This window comes from Artemia franciscana, chromosome 15, assembly GCF_032884065.1.
Source record: "Artemia franciscana chromosome 15, ASM3288406v1, whole genome shotgun sequence".
Classification (NCBI taxonomy): Eukaryota; Metazoa; Arthropoda; class Branchiopoda; order Anostraca; family Artemiidae; genus Artemia; species Artemia franciscana.
In genome coordinates this window covers 25,122,012-25,144,998 of record NC_088877.1, presented here as the reverse complement: position 1 = coordinate 25,144,998, position 22,987 = coordinate 25,122,012, and the positions used below count along the sequence as shown (strand labels likewise).

General features: G+C 34.5%; 2 protein-coding genes across 11 annotated transcripts in view; one reads left to right on the top strand and one right to left on the bottom strand.

Annotated features, from left to right (window-relative positions):
- LOC136036241 (uncharacterized) overlaps positions 1–22,987 on the top strand; it is a gene marked incomplete at its 5' end in the record, with an annotated part of 165,865 nt that overhangs the window by 23,086 nt on the left and 119,792 nt on the right. For all 10 annotated transcript variants that reach the window (XR_010619673.1, XR_010619672.1, XM_065718349.1 and 7 more), the window contains 2 exon segments: positions 1,925–3,003; positions 4,732–4,975. Coding sequence is in view for 8 of the 10 variants with exons in the window: in XM_065718349.1 (XP_065574421.1) it covers positions 1,925–3,003; positions 4,732–4,975 (1,323 nt within the window).
- Positions 8,648–22,167, bottom strand: LOC136036242 (uncharacterized). Its single transcript, XM_065718351.1, has 6 exons — positions 22,035–22,167; positions 19,882–20,484; positions 15,440–15,853; positions 11,593–11,814; positions 10,149–10,259; positions 8,648–8,885 (listed from the first exon to the last, which is right to left on the bottom strand). The coding sequence occupies exons 1-6, from the start codon at positions 22,084–22,086 to the stop codon at positions 8,752–8,754; spliced, it is 1,536 nt and encodes a 511-aa protein (XP_065574423.1). The 5' UTR covers positions 22,087–22,167; the 3' UTR covers positions 8,648–8,751.

Below are 22,987 nucleotides of genomic sequence, written 5' to 3'. Positions count from 1 at the left end.
AGTGATTTCTGTTCGTTTAAGTTTTAATGTTGCTCCTTACTTTCATTTAAAAAAACTTGTTTTTTTTTTATTTAATTTCTGGACGTTTTTGAATTAATGCATGGTTTGATCTTGGCTCTCCGTACATAAATAAGTAAAACGAAATTTGCATATTAATTAATTGCAATTAATCGGAAGATTTTGAGAAAAAAGGAGCGAGGGAGGAGGCCTAGTTGCCCTCCAATTTTTTGATTACTTAAAAAAGTAACTAGAACTTTTAATTTTTTACAAACGTTTTCATTGGTAAAATATATACGTAACTATGAATTAACTTACGTAATGAACTCCTATGTTCGTATGTTTTTATTGCGTATATGAGGGGGTTCAACCCTCGTCGATACCTCCCTCTTTACACTAAAGCTTAAATTTTGTCCCAATTCCTTAAGAATGACCTCTGAATCACAAAGGCCGTAGAATAAATAGTTTAAATTACTAAAAATTCTTTAGCGTAAAGGGTGAGGTATAACGAGGAGGTAAACCCCTCATATGCGTAATAATTTTTGCTCGTTTTAAGTTTTAATACTGCTCCTTACTTTCCGTAGAAAAAACTTTTCATATTTATTTTTTCATTGTTTTTTCAAATAATGCTATAAGTAAAACGAAATTTGCATATTAATTAATTGCAATTAATCGGAAGATTTTGAGAAAAAAGGAGCGAGGGAGGAGGCCTAGTTGCCCTCCAATTTTTTGATTACTTAAAAAAGTAACTAGAACTCTTCCCCATGAGAAGTTTCTCCATGGAAATATCCTCCAACGTAACCCCCCCCCTCAAATCTCCCCTCTAAACCAAAAAATTCCCCCTGAAAACGTCTGTACACTTCCCAGTAATCATTACTATATATAGACACAGGTCAAAGTTTGTAACTTGCAGCCCCTCCCACGGGGACTGCGGGGGGTAAAATCGTCCATAAAGACATAGTTATTAGGTTTTTCGACTATGGTGAATAAAATGGCTATCTCAGAATTTTGATCCGGTGACTTTTGAGAAAAAATGAGCGTGGGAGGGGGCCTAGGTGTCCTCCAATTTTTCGGTCACTTAAAAAGGGTACTCGAACTTTTAATTTCCGTTAGAATGAGCCCTCTAGCGACATTCTAGGACGATTCAGTCGATACGATCACCCCTGAAAAAAAAAAAAAAAAAAAAAAAAAAAAAAAAAAAAAAAAAAAAAAAAAAAAAAAAAAAAAAAAAAAAAAAAAAAAAAAACACGCATCCGTGATCTGTCTTCTGGCAAAAAATGTGAAATTCCACATTTTTGTAGATATGAGCTTGAAACTTCTACAACAAGGTTCTCTGTTACGCTTAATCTGATGGTGTGATTTTTGTTAAGATTGTATGACTTTTAGGGGCTGCTTCCCCCTATTTTCTAAAAGGAGGCAAATTTTCTCAGGCTCGTAACTTTTGATGGGTATAATTGATCTTGATGAAACTTATATATTTAAAATCAACATTAAAATTCGACTTTTTTAATGTAGCTATTGGCATCAAATTCCATTTTTTAGAGTTTCGGTTACTATTGAGCCGGGTCGCTCCTTACTGCAGTTCGTTACCACGAACTGTTTGATATTTTGCTATAATATCGAATAAGAAACTGAAAGTGGGTGTAGAAATTAGTAATTTTCCCCTTGTAAACCAGTTCTCTCAACGCTCTAGTTTTTTCCTGCATTCTGAGTAATTCAAAGTAATCTAAATAAGAGATCGATAAAGTAATTTACGTAATCGAAATTAATAAAGCAAATCCCATTTTTGCAAGCTGAGGTGGCAAAGTCGGTATGGTATCTCACAGGGCTTCTTCATCTTGTAAATAACTAGTTTGTGCAGAAAATCGGAGTGCAAAAATAACTATATAATTTTTGATTTTTTTATAAGTTAAAAACAATTTTTCAGGCAATACTGCATCTCCTCCCCCGATCCGACGCCCGGGAATATTAAAGAAGCCAAAAGAAGTCCCAGTAGTACAGTCTGAACCTGAAAAAGAACTGTCCTCTCAACCAGATCCATATGCTACCCTTGAACGGATTGAAATTGTGAAAAGCAGCACACCTGAAAAACGAGTCAGTATTGATAATACTGTTGTTGTTAATGGTCACCAACCAATAGAGGATGCAGCACCTTGGCGAAGAAGATCCTCTAGTTCTTCTCCAAATAGAGCACTTCTACCAGACGAACAAGTTGTTACGTATAAGGGAACATCTTCCTGGCATTCAAAATCAACAGAATCTATAAGTGTGCCTCAGGTAGAAAAGACCACAGTAACTGTTTTGGAAAAATTTCCAGAGCATGATAATATAGAGGAGTCATCATGGAGGAGGCCTTCACAGCAAGAAAAACAAGCCGAACCATCTTGGCGAAAATCATTATCATCAGGATTGGTCACACAACAAAGTATATATAAAAGTGAGATCAGTGATACTGGCTCTAAAATGCATACTGCTGAAACAGAAGCACAACCATGGCGAATAAAGGACAGTGATGATAGTCACACCCGGAGGAAGAATTTTGTCCCTGACGAAGACACAGTAGCAGCTGATATTTCTTGGAGAAAGGCTACCACACCAGCAACAAACGAAGCCCAACCCATGTGGAGAAGTAACCGTAACGACATTAAAAGGTCCTCTTGGCGCGTTGACGATGAAATAACTTTATCAAGTGAAATAAATCTCGACAAGGGCATTCCTCAACCAAATGAAAAAATAGACCATCCCCAATCATGGCGTACACACAAGAACCAAGAAGCCAGAGACAAGGTGGAAACTGGCTCATCTTTTAGAAAAGTTTCTAATGAAGCCAAGCCGATTCCTGCTAAAATTGTGACTTCCTTACAAACTATATCAATTGCTGACGTGTCTCCCACCTCCGCGTCTAATATAGTTGTGAGAAGCAGCCGCAAGAGCAGAGAAGAAACAATAACAGTGTCTTCATATAACAGTGTCTTTGAGGATTCGGTGCAGAAAATTGAGGATGCTGTAAGTTTTTCTTGTGCTTTTTAATAGTAAATAAGTTCTTTTTTTTTTTATCAAACTGTGATTTATAGCCAGCACTCTGAAGCTGAACACGCTCGATCGATCAGTTTGATCTTATCTTTTTCTTTCTTTTTTTTTAATGGGAAGGGGGAGATATATGAATTACCTAGCTGTAATGTGTAGCCCTGCCCATTATGGTTGATCTGTCCGATCGATTTGTTTGATAGGTTTTGCGTACCTTAATTGAATCTCAGGATAACTAGAAATTTTCATTCTTCTAAAATGCGTTCAATCTCTTTTTCTCAGGCACTGATATAGTTGAAATTTGAACATTTTGGTATAAAAGTTATTTATATTATCTTAGAGGCCTTATAAATATATTTTTTTTTTTCGGTAGGGGTGAAGGTGAGGTATATGGATTACCAAGGTGAGATATGTAGCCCTGCCATTTAATTTTGATGTGTCTGATCGATTGGTTTGATCTGTTCCCCGTACTCTGTTTGAATCTCGGAATAAATTTTCATTTCTTCCAAATATATTCTATTTCATTTTCTCATGTTCTGATACAGGGCCGTATCCAGGATTTTTTTCGGGGGGGGGGAGGGTACAAAAGAATTTTTGAGGGGGGGGGGGCAAATTTTTTTTTAAACGCATAATTTTTTTTTACGTTTTTACTAGCCAGACAAAAATTTCGGGGGAGGGAGGGGGGGTTAAAACCCCCTAGCCCCCCTGGATATGGCCTTGTGCTGATATATTTCAAATTGATCCGTTGGTTTAAAAGTTGCGTTTATATTATCTTGGATGCCTTACAAAATCACTCTTTGTATACATACCTGTTTTGTTATTATCTAAAAAAAAAATCCTGAAATGCATTCTCTAGTTCATTACTTTCCTGCAATATACATGGCTTTTGAACACACCACCCTGTTAGTTATGCTTTTAAGAGTAACAGCTGAATAAGTATTCTTACGGTTTTAGAATATGAATGTAGTTCGATAATCTAGTTCCACCTGCCGCTATTATTTCACTCAAAAACGCTTTCAGTAAAGAACTAGTAAAACTTTAGTGTAAAGAGGGGGGAGTTGCTGAGGGGGGGGGGGGCGCTTTCTTATGAATAATTTCTGTTCTTGTTAATTCTTAATATTGCTCTTTACTTTTGCCTAAAAAGACTTTTTTATTCATATTAGATTGCTTTTCTGTTATCTTTTTGGATGCCTAACAAAATCAATTCTTTTACAAGCAACTGTTCATTAAAAGTAAAAAAAAAAAAACTCGAAACAGTTTCAGTTTTCTCCTGCCTTCCTGTAGTATACTTTGTAATTTATTACCTTTTTTATTGATCGCGCCTAAAGTGGCTTAATTTAAGTAGTCGATTAAGTAGTTGTTTTGTTGCAGGATATAAATACAGGTAAATAACTTGTCCCACCCACCACAAGGGGAAGTTTAGTCTTCACACGTAAAATTATCTTCTGTTCGTTTAAGTTTTCAATATCGCTTTATTTAAAAAAGACTTGTTTTTTCATTAGCTTGGAGGCCTAACATAACCATTTCTGTAAAAACCTACTGTTCATTAATAATTCGAAGGACCCAAAATGCATTTTCCAGTTTCGGCATTCGTGTAATATACATGCTTTTGAACACACCGTCCTGTTAATTACCGCACCCGAGGTGCCATAGCATTCCGACTGCAATGTATCATTAGCAGTGGAGCAAGTAATATTTTTGTTGCAGGATGTAAATGCACATCGAGAATCTAGTCCCACTCGCTCTCTGACTCCAGCAGAACTCCGACAGGCATCTATTGCAAAACCGGATCGCCGAAATTCAGTCAATGAAAGATGGCAGCCTAAAGACCGCAGCTCAAGACAGACTACACCCGATCTCCCAGATAACGGCCCTTCTAAGCTTAGTGGCAGAATTGGCGGCCTCTCATCGGTTAAGGGTCTGGCGCAAAAGTTTATGCAAAATAATGGAGGTAAGTTATTCAAGAACTGACTAAGAATAATACAAGACGGTGTTTACCAAAGTGTGCTACATGTACTCCCAGGGTAATTCAATGGGGGTACGTGTTGCGCTGGAGCTTGCAAGGATATGTCCTGCGCCATTTAAAGAGCAGGGTATTGAACGTGGAACTGTATCTCAGATCAAAATTAAAAATCAAAGAAGGAAGCTATGATGATATGTTGTGTCAGCACCGACATCTTCATCCTTCTTATTGATCCAAATACATAATATTTATGCTATAACTTTTATGTATGTTTTATTATGAATAACTCAATTTCTCATTCATTATTATTTTGTGTATGCACCAGAAAAAAAAACTTTGATAGTTGCTAAAAAAAAGTCCATTTTTTTTAGGGGTACTAGAGTTAATAAAATTATAGAAAGGACTTTTCTCGGCTGTGGGTTCCAAAAAATGCTGTTCCTTAGGATCAAACACTGGGCACGGCAGCTGGCTGCTGGAAGGTGACAAAAGTTAGCAGTAGTAGACCCCTGTCTGAGCCTACTACCCTCAGAGACACCACAAGAATGTTGTCCCTACTAGCCCTTCTACTATCACCATTTCATTCAGTCTTTTTTTATACTAAATTTATGGGATAAAGCTACAGAAAATGATATAAAAAAGAATGAAAAAGTTTGTGACAACTTGGAAGTAAAGGAAGATGTATTTTGCTAAGAAGAGTTAGAAACAATTCTAAGGTACTGATAGTTTGATAAATGAGTTTACGGTAGGTTGTAAGGAAGACTTTAAGTGAAATTAGAAATACTTGGGGGCTATAAAGGGGGAAGTTTTAAATAGATCGGAATGGAGGAGGAGCGCGCGTAGCTATGTCGACCTCAGGTGGCTTGGGGCTGCAGTGAGTTATTAGTAGTACTAGCAGTAGTAAGATGAATGAATATTTGGCGGTTTTGAAGGCTCATGTGCAACAATAGTTTTGAAATTACGATGCAATGATGATAGTGATCAAGTATAGTTCTGAAACATGAGTGCTTCGGAAAAAGGAGGAGGATGTGTTAGGTTTTTTTCATAGGACCTGTCTAGGGGTAGTTAAGGTACTTTTTTGACTGATTGTAGTTGAAACAGTAAGCTGTACGAAAAATGTGCTTCTATCCCACTTTGAAGGGCTATAATGAGAAAAAGGTTGAGATGGTTAGAACACGTTTTGTGGATGATGGATTGCCAAAGAATGTCCTTTTCGACCATCCATCTAGGACCAAAAAAAAAACAAGAAACAATTCGCCCCCGAACGGCGCAGGAAAAGGTCATAAGAGAGGATGTAAAGAAAATTGAAACTTCTTAATAGGGGGTAAAGAGGGAAACTTTGAATAAACTGGGGTGGTGGAGCAGCGGGCGTATCTTTGTTGGCCTCAGGTGGTGTTGGGCTGAAGTGGATTGGAAGTAGTCACTTTTATTTACTTTGAATCTTGTTTACTTTATTGTTTGTCATTCAGATATATTATGTGCGTGCGTTTTGTAATTAGAAAGAATTTCCGAATAAAACTATTGTCTTGTCTAGGCTATGGTGTCATTGGTGTCCAGGGCATTATGGCAGTTTGTGGCATGTTTGAGTCCCTAAGTACATTTTCGCTCCGATAATTCGAAAGGTGTTATGTTGCAAGCAAGCCGTATCAAGGGAGGGTGCTAAAGGTTTGACCCCCTCTCTCCGAAATTTTGTCCGACTTGTAAAAAAGCAATGAGAATGAGTATAAATGAATTTCTAATTTTTCTTTTTATTGCAACCCCTCCCCCAATAAAAATCCTGGATGCGCCTTTTGTTGCAAGACATAATATTCGAGGAGTACAAAATCTTAAAAATACATTTCAGCTTTTGTGACCGATTTTCCCAAGCAGTGTTTCCTGTAAAGATTGTTTCAAGGCATCAAAGATATGGTAATAAAAACAATCTGGATACAAAACCCCACTTTCCAACTCCAAGAGTGAAAAAAAAGATGACTAAGGGAAAAATATTTTAAGTATCTTCTGACCCAAAAAAGTTGTTGAAAAATGTTAGCCATGAGTAGAAGTTTGACAAAAGCCCCTCCAGAGGTGTAATTTTATTTCATATAAAGTCTGATTTATAATGCAAAATGACTTGTTAAAAAAATTATCTTGCAAGCTATAAAAATGATGACACTAACAGTCACTTTTGATTTTAGTAGCGCTTTTTTAGCGCTACTAAAATTAGCCCTTCAGATTTCAGATTCAGGTGCCTGAAATTTCAGGCGTCTGAATTTATGTTGAGCTTAGGATAAGCCGATGTACTATTAAAAATGAATATCAAAACAGCTTTCGTGGTCTTGATGAAAGACCACGAATTGCGCTGAAAGACATCAAATTGCGCTGTCTTTTACAATTTTAGTCATAGGACATTTTGTCTAGGCAGCTATAAACAACGGCACTGGTGGTAATTTGGCCCTCTTCCTGGTGATAATTATTCTCTGGTAGCAAGAGTAAAAGGTGTCAGCGCTTGGAGCAAGGAGAAATTGCCCGAAACGCATTATCGAGACAAAGTGGTAATCTTTAAGGATTTCAAACTTCAAAGATTCAAGAGCAGACTTGTAATCAGCAACGTACTATAATTACCAAGTATTACCAAGAATGCTTTTTTTTTGTCTCCTTCCACATCATCACTTAGGTGTTCAATCACATAAATCTAAGGCACTCATACAATACATTTATATTCAAATAGGGGACTTGTGTAGGTCTTATATATGCACTTTTCGGCAACTTTACCGGGTAACCCAAGCGGCTCATTTTATTCAAAGAATGAAGTGCACAGTTGCCTTTCTAAACTAGCCCTAGAAAATGGATAGTAAAGGTGCAATCCGTGTTGAATTTAACTCCTAGGACTGGTTGAAGAATAAAAAAAGAATCAGTGAACCAGAATAGAAACGGAATTCTAAAAGGCGAGTAAACAATGATATGCATTTTTTATTACTTTTAGTGCACATTTATTTTTAATTTTTTAGTCTTTTTTAAGTCAGTTTTTTTGTATGATAGTCAGTTCAAAAATTACCAGTTTCTCAGTCTAAAGTGTTGCTATGTGGCATATTGAAGTACGTAGAATGCCATAGATACCAAATATAAGTCTTATGTGATCTTCTTATGTCGTCCTTTGCAAGTGCCGATCTCAGTTTGGTGATGTCACATACAACGACGACTACTAACAATTCATTGCAGCACCGATTCATTCAAAGCTTGTCTCCACCTTTTTCAATGAAGTTCTAGTTTCATTTAAATATGTCCTTGTGAGCTCTTCCCAACCCACTTAGCCGCATATCGAGGCCTTATTCAGGGGAGGGGCTAGTGGGTTTGCCCCTCCCCCTAAATGTTTGTCCGACACGTAAAAACGTAATACAAACTCATAAAACACATTTTTGTTGCGATTTTATTTTGTAATTAACCCCCCCCCGAAATGGCCCCCTCCCGGAAGAAAATCCCGAATGGGGTCCAGCCTCATATGGATGACCTAAAAAGTCAATTTTTGGTAATCTTTCATCCGTAAAGGGTGATCTAGCCATCTTAAAATCTCTTTCATCATAGTCCCTAAAACTAGTCTTAGTCCTAGATAATCCCATCACAGTCCATGACCTGTGTTTTGAACTACCGTAGCTACTTTGTAAATTGGTTTGGATGAAACAAACGCACTAGAGAGACGATTTTATTGAATTTAGTATAAAATCATAGAAAAGCAGACTTATTTGTCTGCATATCTAATAGGATAATTAAATACAACTGGGGGAACACAGTTAATTAGATACATCATAGGCTGGAACAAATTTGATTTGTTTTTCTTCAGAATCTTCAACACGTGGCAGATTTCGAGTGTCAAATTGGGCCTGATTTTTTGGGTCTTCGCTGATTTCAGCTATATTTTTTATTCCTAAAAAATAAGTATTATAAGCCTTTTTGTGATTCGGGAGAGGGTACGAGGTTTCGTAGGCCCATTCCCTTTCATTCGTTGCTGAAAAATATACAGTTTCAAGCCCAACATTTTATCAGGAAGGTAATCCCGGTGATCAATATTAGGAACTGGATATTAGATTCGGGCCATTCCCGATAACTCTCCTCTCCCCCCGCCCCCAAAAAAAAGAAAACAAAACAAACTACTATTTGTATGAATCTCATAAATGTCATTTTTATGGCGAAACATTGGATTAACAAATTTAATGAAGATAGGGTCATTGCTGGTAAATATTTTACCTCTAATAATGGTTGGCGGCCCTTATATTTGGACTGCCTCTAGATTATCACGTTTACATTTATGGCTCACAAGTTCTGCTTAGTAATCATTGAAAACTTGCCGGGTTTTTCACTGTTCACAACTATTTATCCCAGTGTGATTGTCAAGCTCTGACAAGAAAAAAAAACAAAAAAAAAAAAAATAAGAAAAATAGGATAAAAAGAGTCAAATTTAATTGTTGTTTAGTTTTAAGAAGCGTAAAAAATAATAATTGTTTCTCTGTTAAATTTTAATTCAGTATTTTAATTATTCTTAAAAAACAAAAATAACCAATGCCCTAATAATCCCCCAACAAGTCATGCTTCATGGGCGAAATAATCGTTTGATGTTTGTAAGGTAAATTTCATTATTATGAGAAAAAATTCATTTTATGAATAAAGAATATATATAAAGGGGCAATAAATGGTGAATAAAAATGCACTAACACATAATTACCTAAAACTATTGTTAACAATTATTCATGTATTCAGTCATATTTTCGAATTTATCTAGCATTAGATGAAGTCTGAATAATTAAGCCGAATAAGTTAAATTATTAAATAATTTGAATTGAATAATTAAATTGAATAATTAAATAACATTAATATTATACTAATTAAATAATATATGAAATTATACTAAATTATTGATTGAATAATCTTAAGATTATTTAATTAATTTCAATAATAATTAATTAAGTCGAATAAGTATACAATCAATTTATATTTGACAGGTGTTACTCTCAAAAAACCTATGTAAAATGTCCCTCTCTTGTTTTTACATAGATAAATACGAAAGAGTAAAAATAAATAAAGATGAACAATAAATATATATGAAGGATATAAAGAGAATAATACATTAATATACATAGCATCTAGACGTTTATTCTATAATAGTCTACATTCTAAATATGTTTTACTTTACCTTCATTAGTTTCTTCTTTGATGTCTCCCACGCGTGAAGAATTTTCAGAGGCAGATGAAGTCTCGTTGTTTAACTCGCTCTCCTGACCAACTTGGGTTATTCTTTCTGTGTCTGCAACATACCAAAACTTTGAATATTCTTAGATTAGAATTAAAAAATTGATAAAAGATTTAAATCTTCTACATACAATTAAAAACAAAATTTAATCTGGGAAAGATTTTAACAAGATTTTTATCTCTATATTAGAGTTGTAGAGCATCCGTTAATCACAAACCTTATCTCACTGTGTGTACGCCCTTTGTTCCAATCAGAGGCTTGTGCTGATTTTTTTGGGAGGGGGGGGGGAGTGACACAAAATTAGACACCATTTGGTGACTTGAATAAGAAGTGCCTAGAAATATGGTTAAATTTGGGATTATGGTGGAGGGCCTAGCCCAGAAGCCCCCTCTCTGTGTCCGTCCCTGGTTCAAGTGGTCGTAAAGATCTGAAACCAAAGGGAGTCCTACATTCACTATTTGCTTGTTACCCTAATTTTCTTACCCTCCAAGTTTTCTAAACTTGGTGATTCTATAAAATTATTTAGTCATTATTATCAAATAAATTGGGGACAATGATAAACGGCCATATCTAGTCATAGTGAGTTGAGCTGCTGGTCATTCAGCTTTATTAATTTGTTTAGATTATTTAATTAATTTATATATTTATTTATTTACATTATTTTTTAAATTACTTGTTCAATTGTGTTTATAGAAATCAGTAAGAAATCCTTTGCATTTATAAGGTATCTCACCTTGAAGGTACTACTTGAAGTATTAGCTCCTACTCACTGATTGGTCGTAATACCCTTATACCCTCACTGATTGATTATACCCTCACTTATACCCTCACTGATTAGTAATACCCTCAATGATTGTAATACCCCTTTCTATTCAGCTTCAATTTCTCAGACTAATCTACATTCTTTAATTTTCTATTGTATGCAATTGAGTTTATACATATTCAGTATATATGCTATATATATGCTATTGAGTATATATATATATATATATATATATATATATATATATATATATATATATACATATATATATATATATATATTCAGATTTAACTATTCAGTTGTACTAATATTCGATTCTTTTATTTTTTTTATAAATATTTTATTCTATAATGTTATATACTGTTATTTATAAGCTATTGAATTTGATTTACAAATTACCTTACTTAATTACTTTCTATTCAACTTTATAAAGAAAATCTGATTTCTATACTATAAGGTATCTGCATTAAGTATTTTTCTTCTTTCGAGCTTTAATCTTCCAAACAGGTGTAGTCTAATGAGTATATCTAGAACAAACAGTTTTAAATCCAATATCATTACTTTATTCGAATGTAATTTTTCAGACAAAATTTTAAGCAATTTGAATATTATACATAATATTACCTGGAACACGAACGTAGTAAGAATTAATAGATACTGGTTCATCTGGTGAAGCTACTAGTGTATCTGGTAAAGCTACTGGTGCATCTGGTGCTGCTACTGATGCACCAGGTGCGGCTACTGGTGTATCTGGTGCAGCTACTGGTGCACCTTCAACTGTGTCTGGTAAGATTGGTTTTGGAATGTCTTCTCCTGAAGTCTCTAAGACTGGAGTTTGTTTTGGTTCTGAAAATAAAAATTAAGAATCACCTTTCTTTCTGTTTTATATGAAGAATGGTCACCCGAGTAAGTTTTTAATTGATTTTTTAATGTGTCTTAAATTTAAAAGAATCGTTAATGGTAAATAATCATTAATGATAAATTAAGTTTTCTCAGTTTTTAGGAATTATTTACGGCAAAATAATGTGTCTTAAATTTAAAAGAATCGTTAATGGTATAATCATTTATGATGAATTAAGTTTTCTGATTTTTTTAGGAATTATCTACTGCAAAAATACATCTAGTATTTCATTAGAAAATACTCTGTGAATACATCTAATATTCGAAATTATTTTTTTTTTTTTTCATTCAAAAGTCTCCTAGCTTGCAATTTCTAATGGCTCTAAAAATTAAAATAAGATTTTTTTTTTTAGTTTTTATAGACAGTTTCATCATCTAATTATGTTTAATTTATTTTTAAGGTGGTTTAAATTCTTGGAAAGTGTTTTGGTAAACAATCTCCTGTTAAAAATTTCCCAAGTTTGATTTTTCTTTTGGATCTAAAAATGTACAAGTAAAATAAGTTTTCTTTCTGTTTTTGTATTTATATTGGAAATCCAATTATGCTTGTTTGATTTTTCAAAATGAATTGAATTTATAAAACATTTTTGTTAGGCTGTTTTTGCATTTAGATTGGCTATCTAAATGTTTTTTAATTGCTTTTTTTAAGGTGGCCATATTGATAGAATTTTTTTTTGGTAAGGAATACTCTGTTTAAAAGTCTCCGAGTTTGAGACTTGTTTTGGACTCTAAAAAAAATAAATAAAATGTGTTTTTGTCTGTTTTTGCATATAGATTGTCCGTATAAATTTGTTTTTAATAGAAATTTGAGGCAGGTTAAATTTCTAGAAAATTTTTTGGTGATGATTCTCTCTTTTTAAAAATCTCCAAGTTGAATGTTTGTTTATGGCTCTAAAATTCAAACATAAATTCAGCTTTTTTTTTGTTTTTGCATATGGCCATCCAAGTCTGTTTTTAAATGAACTTTTTCTTATTGTGGATTAAATTTCTAGAAATAATTCTTGGTAAAGAATTTTCTTTTTAAAAGTTTCCAACTTTGAGGTTTCTTTTGGCTCTAAAAATTGGTAATGCATTCAATATTTTCTTACTTTATTTTCAAGTTAGCTTAAATTAAAAAAAAACATTAATAGTTTATCTCCTTTTTTGTCAAAAGTCTCCAGGTTTGAGACTTTCTTTGGCTCTATGAGCTCAAGAAACAAAACACTTAATTTATGTGTTTACATAAGGGTGTAAACATCCTAGTTTTCTTTATTTAACTTCCAAGTAATCATTTATTTGTAAAAAAAAAAGGCTGGTGACAATGCATCTCTAAAAAAAGTTCAGTCATTTTAATATTATTAATTTCCGAGCAGATCGAAGTCAAAAAATTCTAATCAAAACTTCAAGCCAAATATACAATAAAAAAATTTAAATATACCATTTTCCCCTTGATTCTAGGCCTTCCTGCTCTTTATATTCTGGTTTGCATAAATGGTATTACTAATGTGCTACTAAAAACCGATGTTATCAAGTAAATTTATTTCCGCTTGATTTTAATTAGGTACAATTGAGTGTCAACCAGTTCGTGGTAGGCAACTGTAAGTAAGAAGCGACTCATCGCAATAGTAATCAACACTCTTAGAAACAGGGTTTCGATAATAATAGTTCCGAACCAAAAGAATAAATTTGTTTGCTGATTCTAAATGTATAAAACTTATTAAGTTAAATAAGTAGTGATAGGACTCACTCCAACAGAAATCCGAAGTTTGAGCGCCCTTTCTAAGTGACAAGAAAGATTGGAGGTTATTTACCCCTCCTTCCACCCCTCCTTCTCCTTCCTCATTTCCCCTCAAAGATACCCAATTTGGAAAATACTATTTTTTCCTTATTTAAAAATCTGAAGTGAAATCCTTGTCCCCTTCCCCTCCTAAATTTTGTGGATTGCACCTGACCAGGCTGGTAGTTGTTTTTTTTAGTAGTACTAATTTTTAATATTTAAAGGCTTCTCCTTTGAAGGCACTGCTTAAATCTCTCCTTTGAAAACCAATACGGGCGTAAAGGATTAGGCAATACCCCCCATTGTCTAAATACGAACACGGAAAGAATAATATGGCAATGAACCGATTTGTCCTTAGAAAAAATTTCCAAACTATTGGCTGATGAACTCCTCAGCAAACCAGTTTTTTATTCTCCTCGTCCTTGTAATGATGTCGGAATTACAACTAGAAAATGTCGCAATTATTTTATTTTATGTGCTTACGTGATGTCTCCATCCTAAGACGCTTATAAAATTTTAATTTATATTGGACACATTTTGCACTTCAATATTTTCCAAATTGTAAATATGGCCTACATGGAGGCCGTTGTCATTTTGTCTTTTTTATAAATCTAATTCATCATAAATTTAAACCGATAAATATAAATTCACATGACAGCACTGTTTTGGGTTATTTAGTGTCGGTTAAATGAAGCGTGATTGAAAAAACAACCCGATGTTTATATTTAATTTTTTTTTTTGGGGGGGGGGGTCTAGACCCATTCTGAAATAAGGAGAATTATGTCTGTTATATACTTTCGAAAATAAAATATTTGCCTGAAGACCTTTACTCGTATTCCTACTCCAGATTGTTTATTAAGTTGCTATCGTAGTACTGAAATGTTAGCGTTAAATTAGGCTTCTTTTGTAATCACAAATAAAACGCAAAAAACCTTCGTTAAATCCCCTTCTTCCACCAAAAAAATTAGACATTTAGGCCAGACACCTAAGTTGGGAAAAGGGCTGCCCCTTGCAAAAACATTCACGGTTTTTATTATTTATTTACTATACTACATTCTAAAATAAACATAAATTCGTATTCTTACTCCGTTCCAATAAATAACTTCTTTGGTATAAAGAGATGAAACTGTGAAAATTTTTAATGTGATAGCTAAGGTCATTCGGGCGAACATGAAAGAACAAACTCCCAATGACTTTCAAGCAAATCTTTCTGCAAATGGTGGGTTAAGATGGATTCCCTAATAGATTAATTCAGGACTTATCCGTGGGACCCAAAATGGGACACTTGGTGTGAGGTTAAGTACGTATGGATTTTTTTGGGGGGTGTACAGGGGGCATTAATAACAAATGATTCATTAGATATTTTGAATAAGAAGTTGGAAAGACTACGGTTGGAGGAGGATTGGGCCCAAGGGCTATGCCTTTTGTGTGTTCCAGGTATTTGCCTATTCTCTTGTGATCGTAAAATACTTATAAAATACCGAATTTCACTATCCTAAATAACAAATCATAGTTTTCTGAAAACTAAATTTTCAATGATTTAAATTGTCTCGCTTATCGTGAAAACTTTTGGGACGCTCTGATATCTCCCTTTATATAGAGCTATAAAAAACAAATCAAATAAACTAAAAACTGGGCTTAACTATTGTTGGCAAAACTTCGATAAAATGGATTGGTGCCTCGCTTAGTCTCACTAAAAGTTTTTATTGAGTTGGGCTATTCTATTTATGAATTTATTCATTGGAACAAAAATTCCTATAAGCCTAATCTTGGCCACTTGCAATCTTTATTGCAGAAAAATAATATTGAACTTACCAATTTCTTCCAAATCACCGCTTCCTTCTTCCTCACTACTCTCCTCACTACTCTCATCTTTAGCTTCAGCGAAGTTTGATCCACGAAAACGGATACTATTGGCAAAGCTTTTGACTACCAGGCTTTGCAATTCTTTTGCCTCCTCTTCTTCTTCATTTAGCACGTTTTCAGGCTCAGAATCCTCTATTTTCTCCTCTGAATTCTCTTCGTTCTCTCCACCATTCAGATTACTCTCTTTTGCTTCATCTTCAGGATTAGGTTGTGATTGTCCAATAGAATCAAATGTTGGCACTGGCACTTCTTTCTCGCTATTGTTATGAACCACAGAAGCGCTGGAGTCAGGGTTTGTTTCTTCAGGATTTTTTATTTCTGTTTGAAGCTGCATATCAGACTCGGGTTTTATTTCTTCTTGACCTAAAGTTACAAATACTTATATTTAAGAGAACATTCAATATAAAATACCATTATTTAATATATGTCAGTTAATTTACATATTAATGAGAAAATATATGGCCCTAATAGGGGTTTTATTTGAGGGGTGGGTAAGTTTCTACTATCGCTATTACTAACAACTCACAGGAACACCAAGGCCCCATGGGAACAAAACAGCTAGGCACGGTGGTCCTCCATCCCAATCTATTCAGAGTCCTCTATTTACAGCCTCCCAGGACGTTCCCATTTCCCTTAAATCTTTCCTCACGACTTCCTTCCACCCTAGCCAAGGGCGACCTGGTTTCTGTGTGGCCCCAGATGGTTGGCCGAAAAGAACAATCATTGGCAATCTGTCATCCTTCATTCGCAGAATGTGCCCTAGCCATCTCAACCTTTCTCTCATTATAGCCCTAGAAAGCCGGATTTAACCACGCTTTTCGTACAGACTGCTATTTGAGATACGATTAGTCGGTCGGGTTCACGAAACAATCCCTAAGCAATTTCTACGGAAAAAAATTTAGACAACCAAACTTGACCACTGTCATCACTCTAATTTCCAATATTCTAATCTTGGTTCGCATGAGTGTATTCCTATTCTTCCAAAATTTTTCAATTGTAAAAAAACCTGAGCCTTGGCGATTTTACTTTTAAACATTTTTCAACTGAAAGTAAAAAGCAACATTGAAACGTAAAACGAACAGAAATTATTACGTATATGAAGGGGATTGCCCCTCCTCATCACCTTGCTCTTTACGCTGACGTTTTTAAGTACTTTTAAAAAAAGCTTCTAATTGTTCTAATTAAACGAACCTTGTGTTTCAAGAGTCGTTCATAAGGAATTGAAATAAAAATTAAAATTAAGCGTAAAGAGCAAGGTGTTGAGGAGGAGGCAACCCCTTTCATATCCGTAGTAATTTCTGTTCGTTTTAAGTTTTAATGTTGATCCTTACATTCAGTTGAAAAAGCTTGTTTTTTAAGTCTAATCGTTTTAAGTCTAATCTTGTTTTTTAATTTCTAATCGTTTCTTAAATAATGCTAGTTAATCTGGCTCCACATCCACGGAAAAATACTTCCTCCTTACCGATATATCCTCTAGACAATTCGATCCCAGTGAATATTTACCCCGGACAATTACCCTTAACATTTCCACGCGTAAAATTGAGTCAGCCAAGAGGAAGCAAAAGATAAGAAGAATTTCGTACACAAATTTCCCCAATGCATAATTTCCACTAAAAAATTCAACCCCTGGAAAATTTACTCCCCATGGAAAGCTCCCCAATGAAATCCTCCCAGCAGAAAATTCGTCTCTTCACCCAAAAAATGCATGCATACTTCCCAATAATAAATATTATACGTTAACAATGGGCAAATTTCATAAATTAAAGACCTTTCACCAGGGGTTGTTGGGGGGGGGGGGTCATTTTATCTCCAAAGGCATGGTTATTCAGCCTTGCAACTATGTTGAACAAAATGGCTATCTCAAAATTCTGCAAAAAGCTGCTCTCGACTTTTTGGTACTTAAAAATGGCACAAGAGCTTTTAATTTCCATTCAAATGAGCCCTCTCTGGATATTCTAGGACCATTCTAGGACCACTGGGTCGATACGACAACCCCTGGACAATAACAAAAACAAATAAATAAAGAGTCATCCGTGGTCTTTCCTTCTGGCAAAAATACAAAATTCCACATTTTTGCTGATAGAGCTTGTAACTCCTCCAGTAGGGTTCTCTGATACTCTGAATCTGCTGGTGTGATTTTCATATGACTCTTAGGGGGTATTTCGATTTTTTTCAAAAATCGTACAAATTTTCTCTGGCTCTAAGCCTTTGATGGGTTGGATAAAACTTGATGAAACTTAAGTATCTAGAATCAGCATAATAAGCTGATGGTGTCAAGATTCTGTTTTTAAGTTTTGGTTACTATTGAGCCGGGTCGCTCCTTACTTACAGTTTGTTACCACGAACTGTTTGATACTACTAAGGTGGGTAAAACTCTCCACCTGATCGATCTTTTCGCTACCCGACATAACCTATTTACCTTCACTTATTCCTAATCTTAGCGACTTAGCCTTCTTATCATTAATTTTCAAACCTGTTCTTGCACCCTGAACACTCAAAACCTCTAAACCTTCATTCTTTTTGCTAATTTCTAGCTTCTGGAAAATTATAACGATCCATAAAGGGGAGGCATATTTGCCCTAAGGTCAAAACATTGACAAAACTGAGTAAAAGGGAGAATTTCTTAGAAACAGGAGTATCCCTCTGTTTCTTCAGAGAAATTATTAACAGCTGCACCGTCTCCCAAAGTAAAACTAAAATGCTGTTTGATGAAATAGTCCATTTTAGTAAAGTTTAAAATCCCTTTGTAGAGTAAGACTCTATCAGGTGAAATCAATGTTTCTTCCTGTAGCAGTCGAGTAACTGTTGTAGAATATCAGGTAGGGAAACTGACCAAACAGTTTCTTGGTAACAAACTATATAACTTATTGTTTAAAACTGCATAACTTTTATTGTTTTAAAAATTAGAGTCGGGACAAAGAGTCAAACTTTAGCGTAAAGAGCGAGGCGTTGAGGAGGGGACAGTCCCTTTCATGTACAGAATAATTTATGTTCGTTTTAAGTTTTAATGTCGCTCCTTACTTTCAGTTAAAAAAATTGTATATTTTTAATTTAATTTTATTACCAAGCTGAAGAGTATTATTGGCTTATAAATTCGGCGGTTTTATGTAGCAACGATTATATTGCGCATTAGCTATGTAAGTTATATGCAATAACCTACTCATTATGCAGGTATGCCAATTGGGGAGGGGCGAATGCATCTCCCAGTAAATTTACAAAAAAAAGACCTTTTTTGGTATTATCATTTAAATTATTGGCTCCTCTTAGATTTTGAATTTTGTTTGTATCTTAAAAAAAAATTGAATGAAATTCTCCCGACATTTTCATGAGTCAGTAACCGTGGATGGGTGCAAGTCCTGTTTGTTACCTAAGACCGGTTTTGAAGACAGAATGGGGTTCTACGTTGCTGATAGACTTCAATACATTGTTCATAGCTATGCAGTTGTTAACAATTTAACTCAAATGGATCTTTCCGTGATAGAACACTTTTACTACTGTTATGTGACAAGACTCTACTAAAGAGAGGCTGCACTTGGAATAGGTTGATAAGATTCGTGCTTAAGACATGTACTGAAAGCCAAAAATTTCGAGAATCTCATCTTTCTCACCACTAGTTCACAGGGGCGTAGCTTCAGCATTTTATTTGGGGGGTGGGAGGGGTTGGCATCCAGAGAGTCAAGGAACTTGGGCTATATGATAATGTGTTACTCAAATTATTGGGGGAGTGAAAATTTCTCCCCCTCCCCCATCAACGCAACTGCTACTACATTTGGATTTTTTAAAAATAGAATACAATGCTCCGTAAAATACAAAGTTGACAAGAAGGGAAAGTTCTCTGCTCCACAAGTGGACTGGAAATTAGGGTGACCAGCACCAATAAAAGTGCTGCTTTTTATAGCAGCTTTTTATAACGAGACAAATTCAAAATAATTTGTAATTAAGTAAGCTTAAATAGGCAGTTAGTAGATTATTCTGTTTTTAAAGTATTTCTTGTGTTATAAAACATTCTGGTCAAGATTTGTGAGTAAAAAAAGAAAGAAAAATAACAGAAAAACACTTAAGATTTGGCGTTCTGCAATTTTGTAGTTCTGAATTATTGGCGTGTTTCTGCGCCAGGGGGTTCACATCCTTTTTGTGGAAATTAGATTAACAGTTTAATTATTCAAGTTGAATTAGTTCATTTTTTTACATTTTTCATAATTTCTGATAATATTTATTATCAGGATCTTAAAAATTTTTTGTGTGCGGAAGTATAAATTTAGTTTTCTTGTAAAAAACAAGAAACTACCCAATTCAATATTTTCTTACCAGCAAATTTATTGCGGAAGCTTGCTATTGTACATAGCCTAACTAGCCATACCCCTGACAAATCATAAAAAAAAATTCATTACCTTCTGTTTCTAAACCATGGAGTTTATCTTCTTCTTCTTCTTCTTCTTCATCTGAACGGTGTTCAACGCTGATATCCCTCTTGTCAACGCCATAATCGGCTACTGGGTCACGTGGCTTGAAAGTGTTGCTCAAAGCGTCAAGAATAACTTTAAACATGCTCTTTTCACCTTCAGTTGTTGTAGTTACATTTTCGCTGGCAAACTCTGCTGTAGTTACATTTTCGCTAGCCAATTTGGTAACAACTGCAAGTTCAGCTTCCGGTGTTGTGATATCCAAGACTTCGCGACTATCTTCTTGTGACTCATCTCTGCTTTCTGGCTCCAAATCATCAAGCGCAGCTTCATCAAAATTGCTATTCAATACAGCTTCAGATGAGGTTTCATTTAATGTGGTTCTCAATACGTTGTCAGGAGTGTCATTTAAGGTGGTGTTTAATACGGTTTCAGCGGAGGTTGCATCTGAGATAGGCTTCAATATGCTCTCAGCTATGGTTTCGTTTAAGGTGGTCTTCGGTACACTCTCAGCTGAGGTTTCATCTAAGGTGGTATTTACTACGCTCTCAGCTGAAGTTGATTCTTCTGTAAGTTGTGATAGCGGCAACCCTGTCCGAAGAAAATAAATACTTAAGGTTTGGGAAGGTTAGAAAGAAAACGCATGCATCAGTAATTTGTTGTCACAATGTCTTCTTTCTGGTTTTAACTTCTTCCCTTCTATGTTTGAATTTTGGTGATTTTCTACTTCTAGTCTAATATTTTTTTTTAACGTAGCTATTCGTTATGTAACTGCTAAGTCTCTCTAATATCCAACCAATCCTTGCTCTAAAGGAGTTACTTGTTTTTAGAAAAGTATTTTTAAATTTATTCTGCTCATTTTAAATGACTTAGTTTTATGATTGGTTAATATTAAAAATATTCACTCTGAAAATAAAATAGAAATTTTAAAAATGAAATTTTGTAATTTTCACTGTTTTTGCACTGCACAAAATTTTAGTATTCAGTTAAATTTTCGATCACAAGTATTTGTGTGCAATAATTTTTTAAATATAGTTTTGCTATAGAATTTTGGTTCAATGGGAAGTGTAACTATTATTAATATAAACCAAAAACCTGTGAAGCCTCTGGTCTTCCATTGGGCTGAAGTCATCTTAACCCTTATCCTGTATCCACCCTTAAATAAACCCCTATCTTAATCCAGCATTTTATTTACAGAAATCTTTTTATCGTATATTTTTTCTCCAACTGCGTTTAAATAAATGTATATCAAGGTCATTAATTGAAAAGATTTCTCTAATATTTTTTCGAAAGCAAAAAGAAAATAAAAAGGTCACGAATGACTATAATAAGATTTGTTTCCTTATTTTTTTTTTGTCATAAGTGAGGTAACTTGGTCCTAAATTTTAAATTGAGCTGTCGTTACAGCCTGAAATTTTAAAGTAGATCAATGCAAAAAGTTTGAATTGTTTGTGCTAAAAATCGATATAAACACAAATATTCAGGGTCCTAAAGGCCCTTTCGGTAAAGTTTTTTTTTACCCCGAGAGCTTCATGGCGCTCGGCAAAATACGTGTTAAGTTCATTTTAGGGTTTCAGGGTGGATACAATCTATTTTTCCGGGATATTTTTTTGTTAATAGGATTGGTTGGCCCAGTGTACATGCCAGTAAACTTCTACCTGATTAGAGACAAAACAAATTTGGATGTATAATGAGCGTCAAGAACCAATGCCCTGAACCCCCCCTCTTTCTATAGCTTTTGTCTTCATTGAATTTCCTTTGTCTGTTTCTACATGGTCAGGAATTCCAAGTCAATCTGAGAAAACAATATTAGTAGGTCTAGTTTCAGGTGTCACATATCAATACAACCAATCTTAAATATTTTACTTTCATCGAAGTCTACCTGTGCTTGTCTACATGGTTTGTAAGTTACAAACCTATCAGAGACAGAGTGCATTTCTGGGCCCTTTTTGGGTGTCACAAACCAAATTAGTTTTGATTTAAGATCAAAATATGCCAAAAATTAAGCTATTTTACTGAAAATGAAATCAATTCTAGAAAGACTGTTTGAAAGTGAGTTCTATAAAATATTGGATTCCAAGGGATCGCACGCTAACCTCACTCTCCTTCAACCCCAACTGTTGATCATTTTCGATACATACCGTTTGCTGCTGCCAAAACTAAAACACCAAACACTATTGTTAAACAGTTCATTTTCAATAATAAAAACTGACTGATGAAATAATCTCTAGGCCACGCTTTATAATCTATTTCCAGAATAGAATATTTTGGTTTGCCCCGTGTTTAGTATTCCAGACCATAACTCCTATAAATCTATGACTCAATGGCTAGTGACTTAAGATTTACAAAATATCTTTTTCTTTTTTCTGTAATTAGTTCACAACTGGGAAAACATAGAAAGTGATGTCACTGATCCATTAGTAGATATTAGGATGGCATATTTACTAATGGGGTTAGTTCGTTTTGTGAAAGAAAGTCCTACTAGAGGAAAGATTTATTTCGTAATTTAAATCTGTAAAGTTCCTATTTACACTGAATTTTCAGGATGTATTTTTCTTCTTGTGGGGGGGGGGGAGGGGAGGGTACTTCCCAGGAGTTCCAATGGGGAGAAGAAAAGTGATTAATCCATATATGTTGAAAAATAGATTTCTTTAGTATTTTTATTGAAAAAAGTTTTAGTATTTTAATTTAAAAAAGGACAAAATACCTCCCTAAAAATTTTGAAAGTAATTTTTTTTTATCTTCCTTAGAAAAAAAAGTCCTTGGCCCGTGCCCTAAACTTTTAGGGCCTCAGGTAATTAAAGTGTTACATTTACGTGGTGTTCGAAAAAGCTAAAGTTGAATAGTACTGGTGACGCCAAGGGGGAAAAGAACGGACAATGACAAATCCCAGTTTTTCTACGCTTATATACTGTATTTTGGGTATATACTCGTATAGTAGAACTTCGGATCAATTTCCAATCGAACGTCTTCTGTGAGGCCAATTATGTACCGCGTACTACAATGGTGTGCACTATGTATGTCCTAATATGAACTACTATTATGAAAATAAACTATTGGAGAGTAAAGGCACTTAAGAATATAGAATTATAAT

Bases quoted from the DNA above. Each gene is read 5' to 3' on its own strand.
- LOC136036242 (XM_065718351.1), bottom strand. From the start codon at position 22,086: ATGAACTGTTTAACAATAGTGTTTGGTGTTTTAGTTTTGGCAGCAGCA. The intron at 15,854-19,881 runs GTAATGAATTTT...TTGTAACTTTAG, and splicing joins CCATGGTTTAGAAACAGAAG to GTCAAGAAGAAATAAAACCC. The intron at 10,260-11,592 runs GTAATATTATGT...GGTATGTTGCAG, and splicing joins TTACTACGTTCGTGTTCCAG to ACACAGAAAGAATAACCCAA.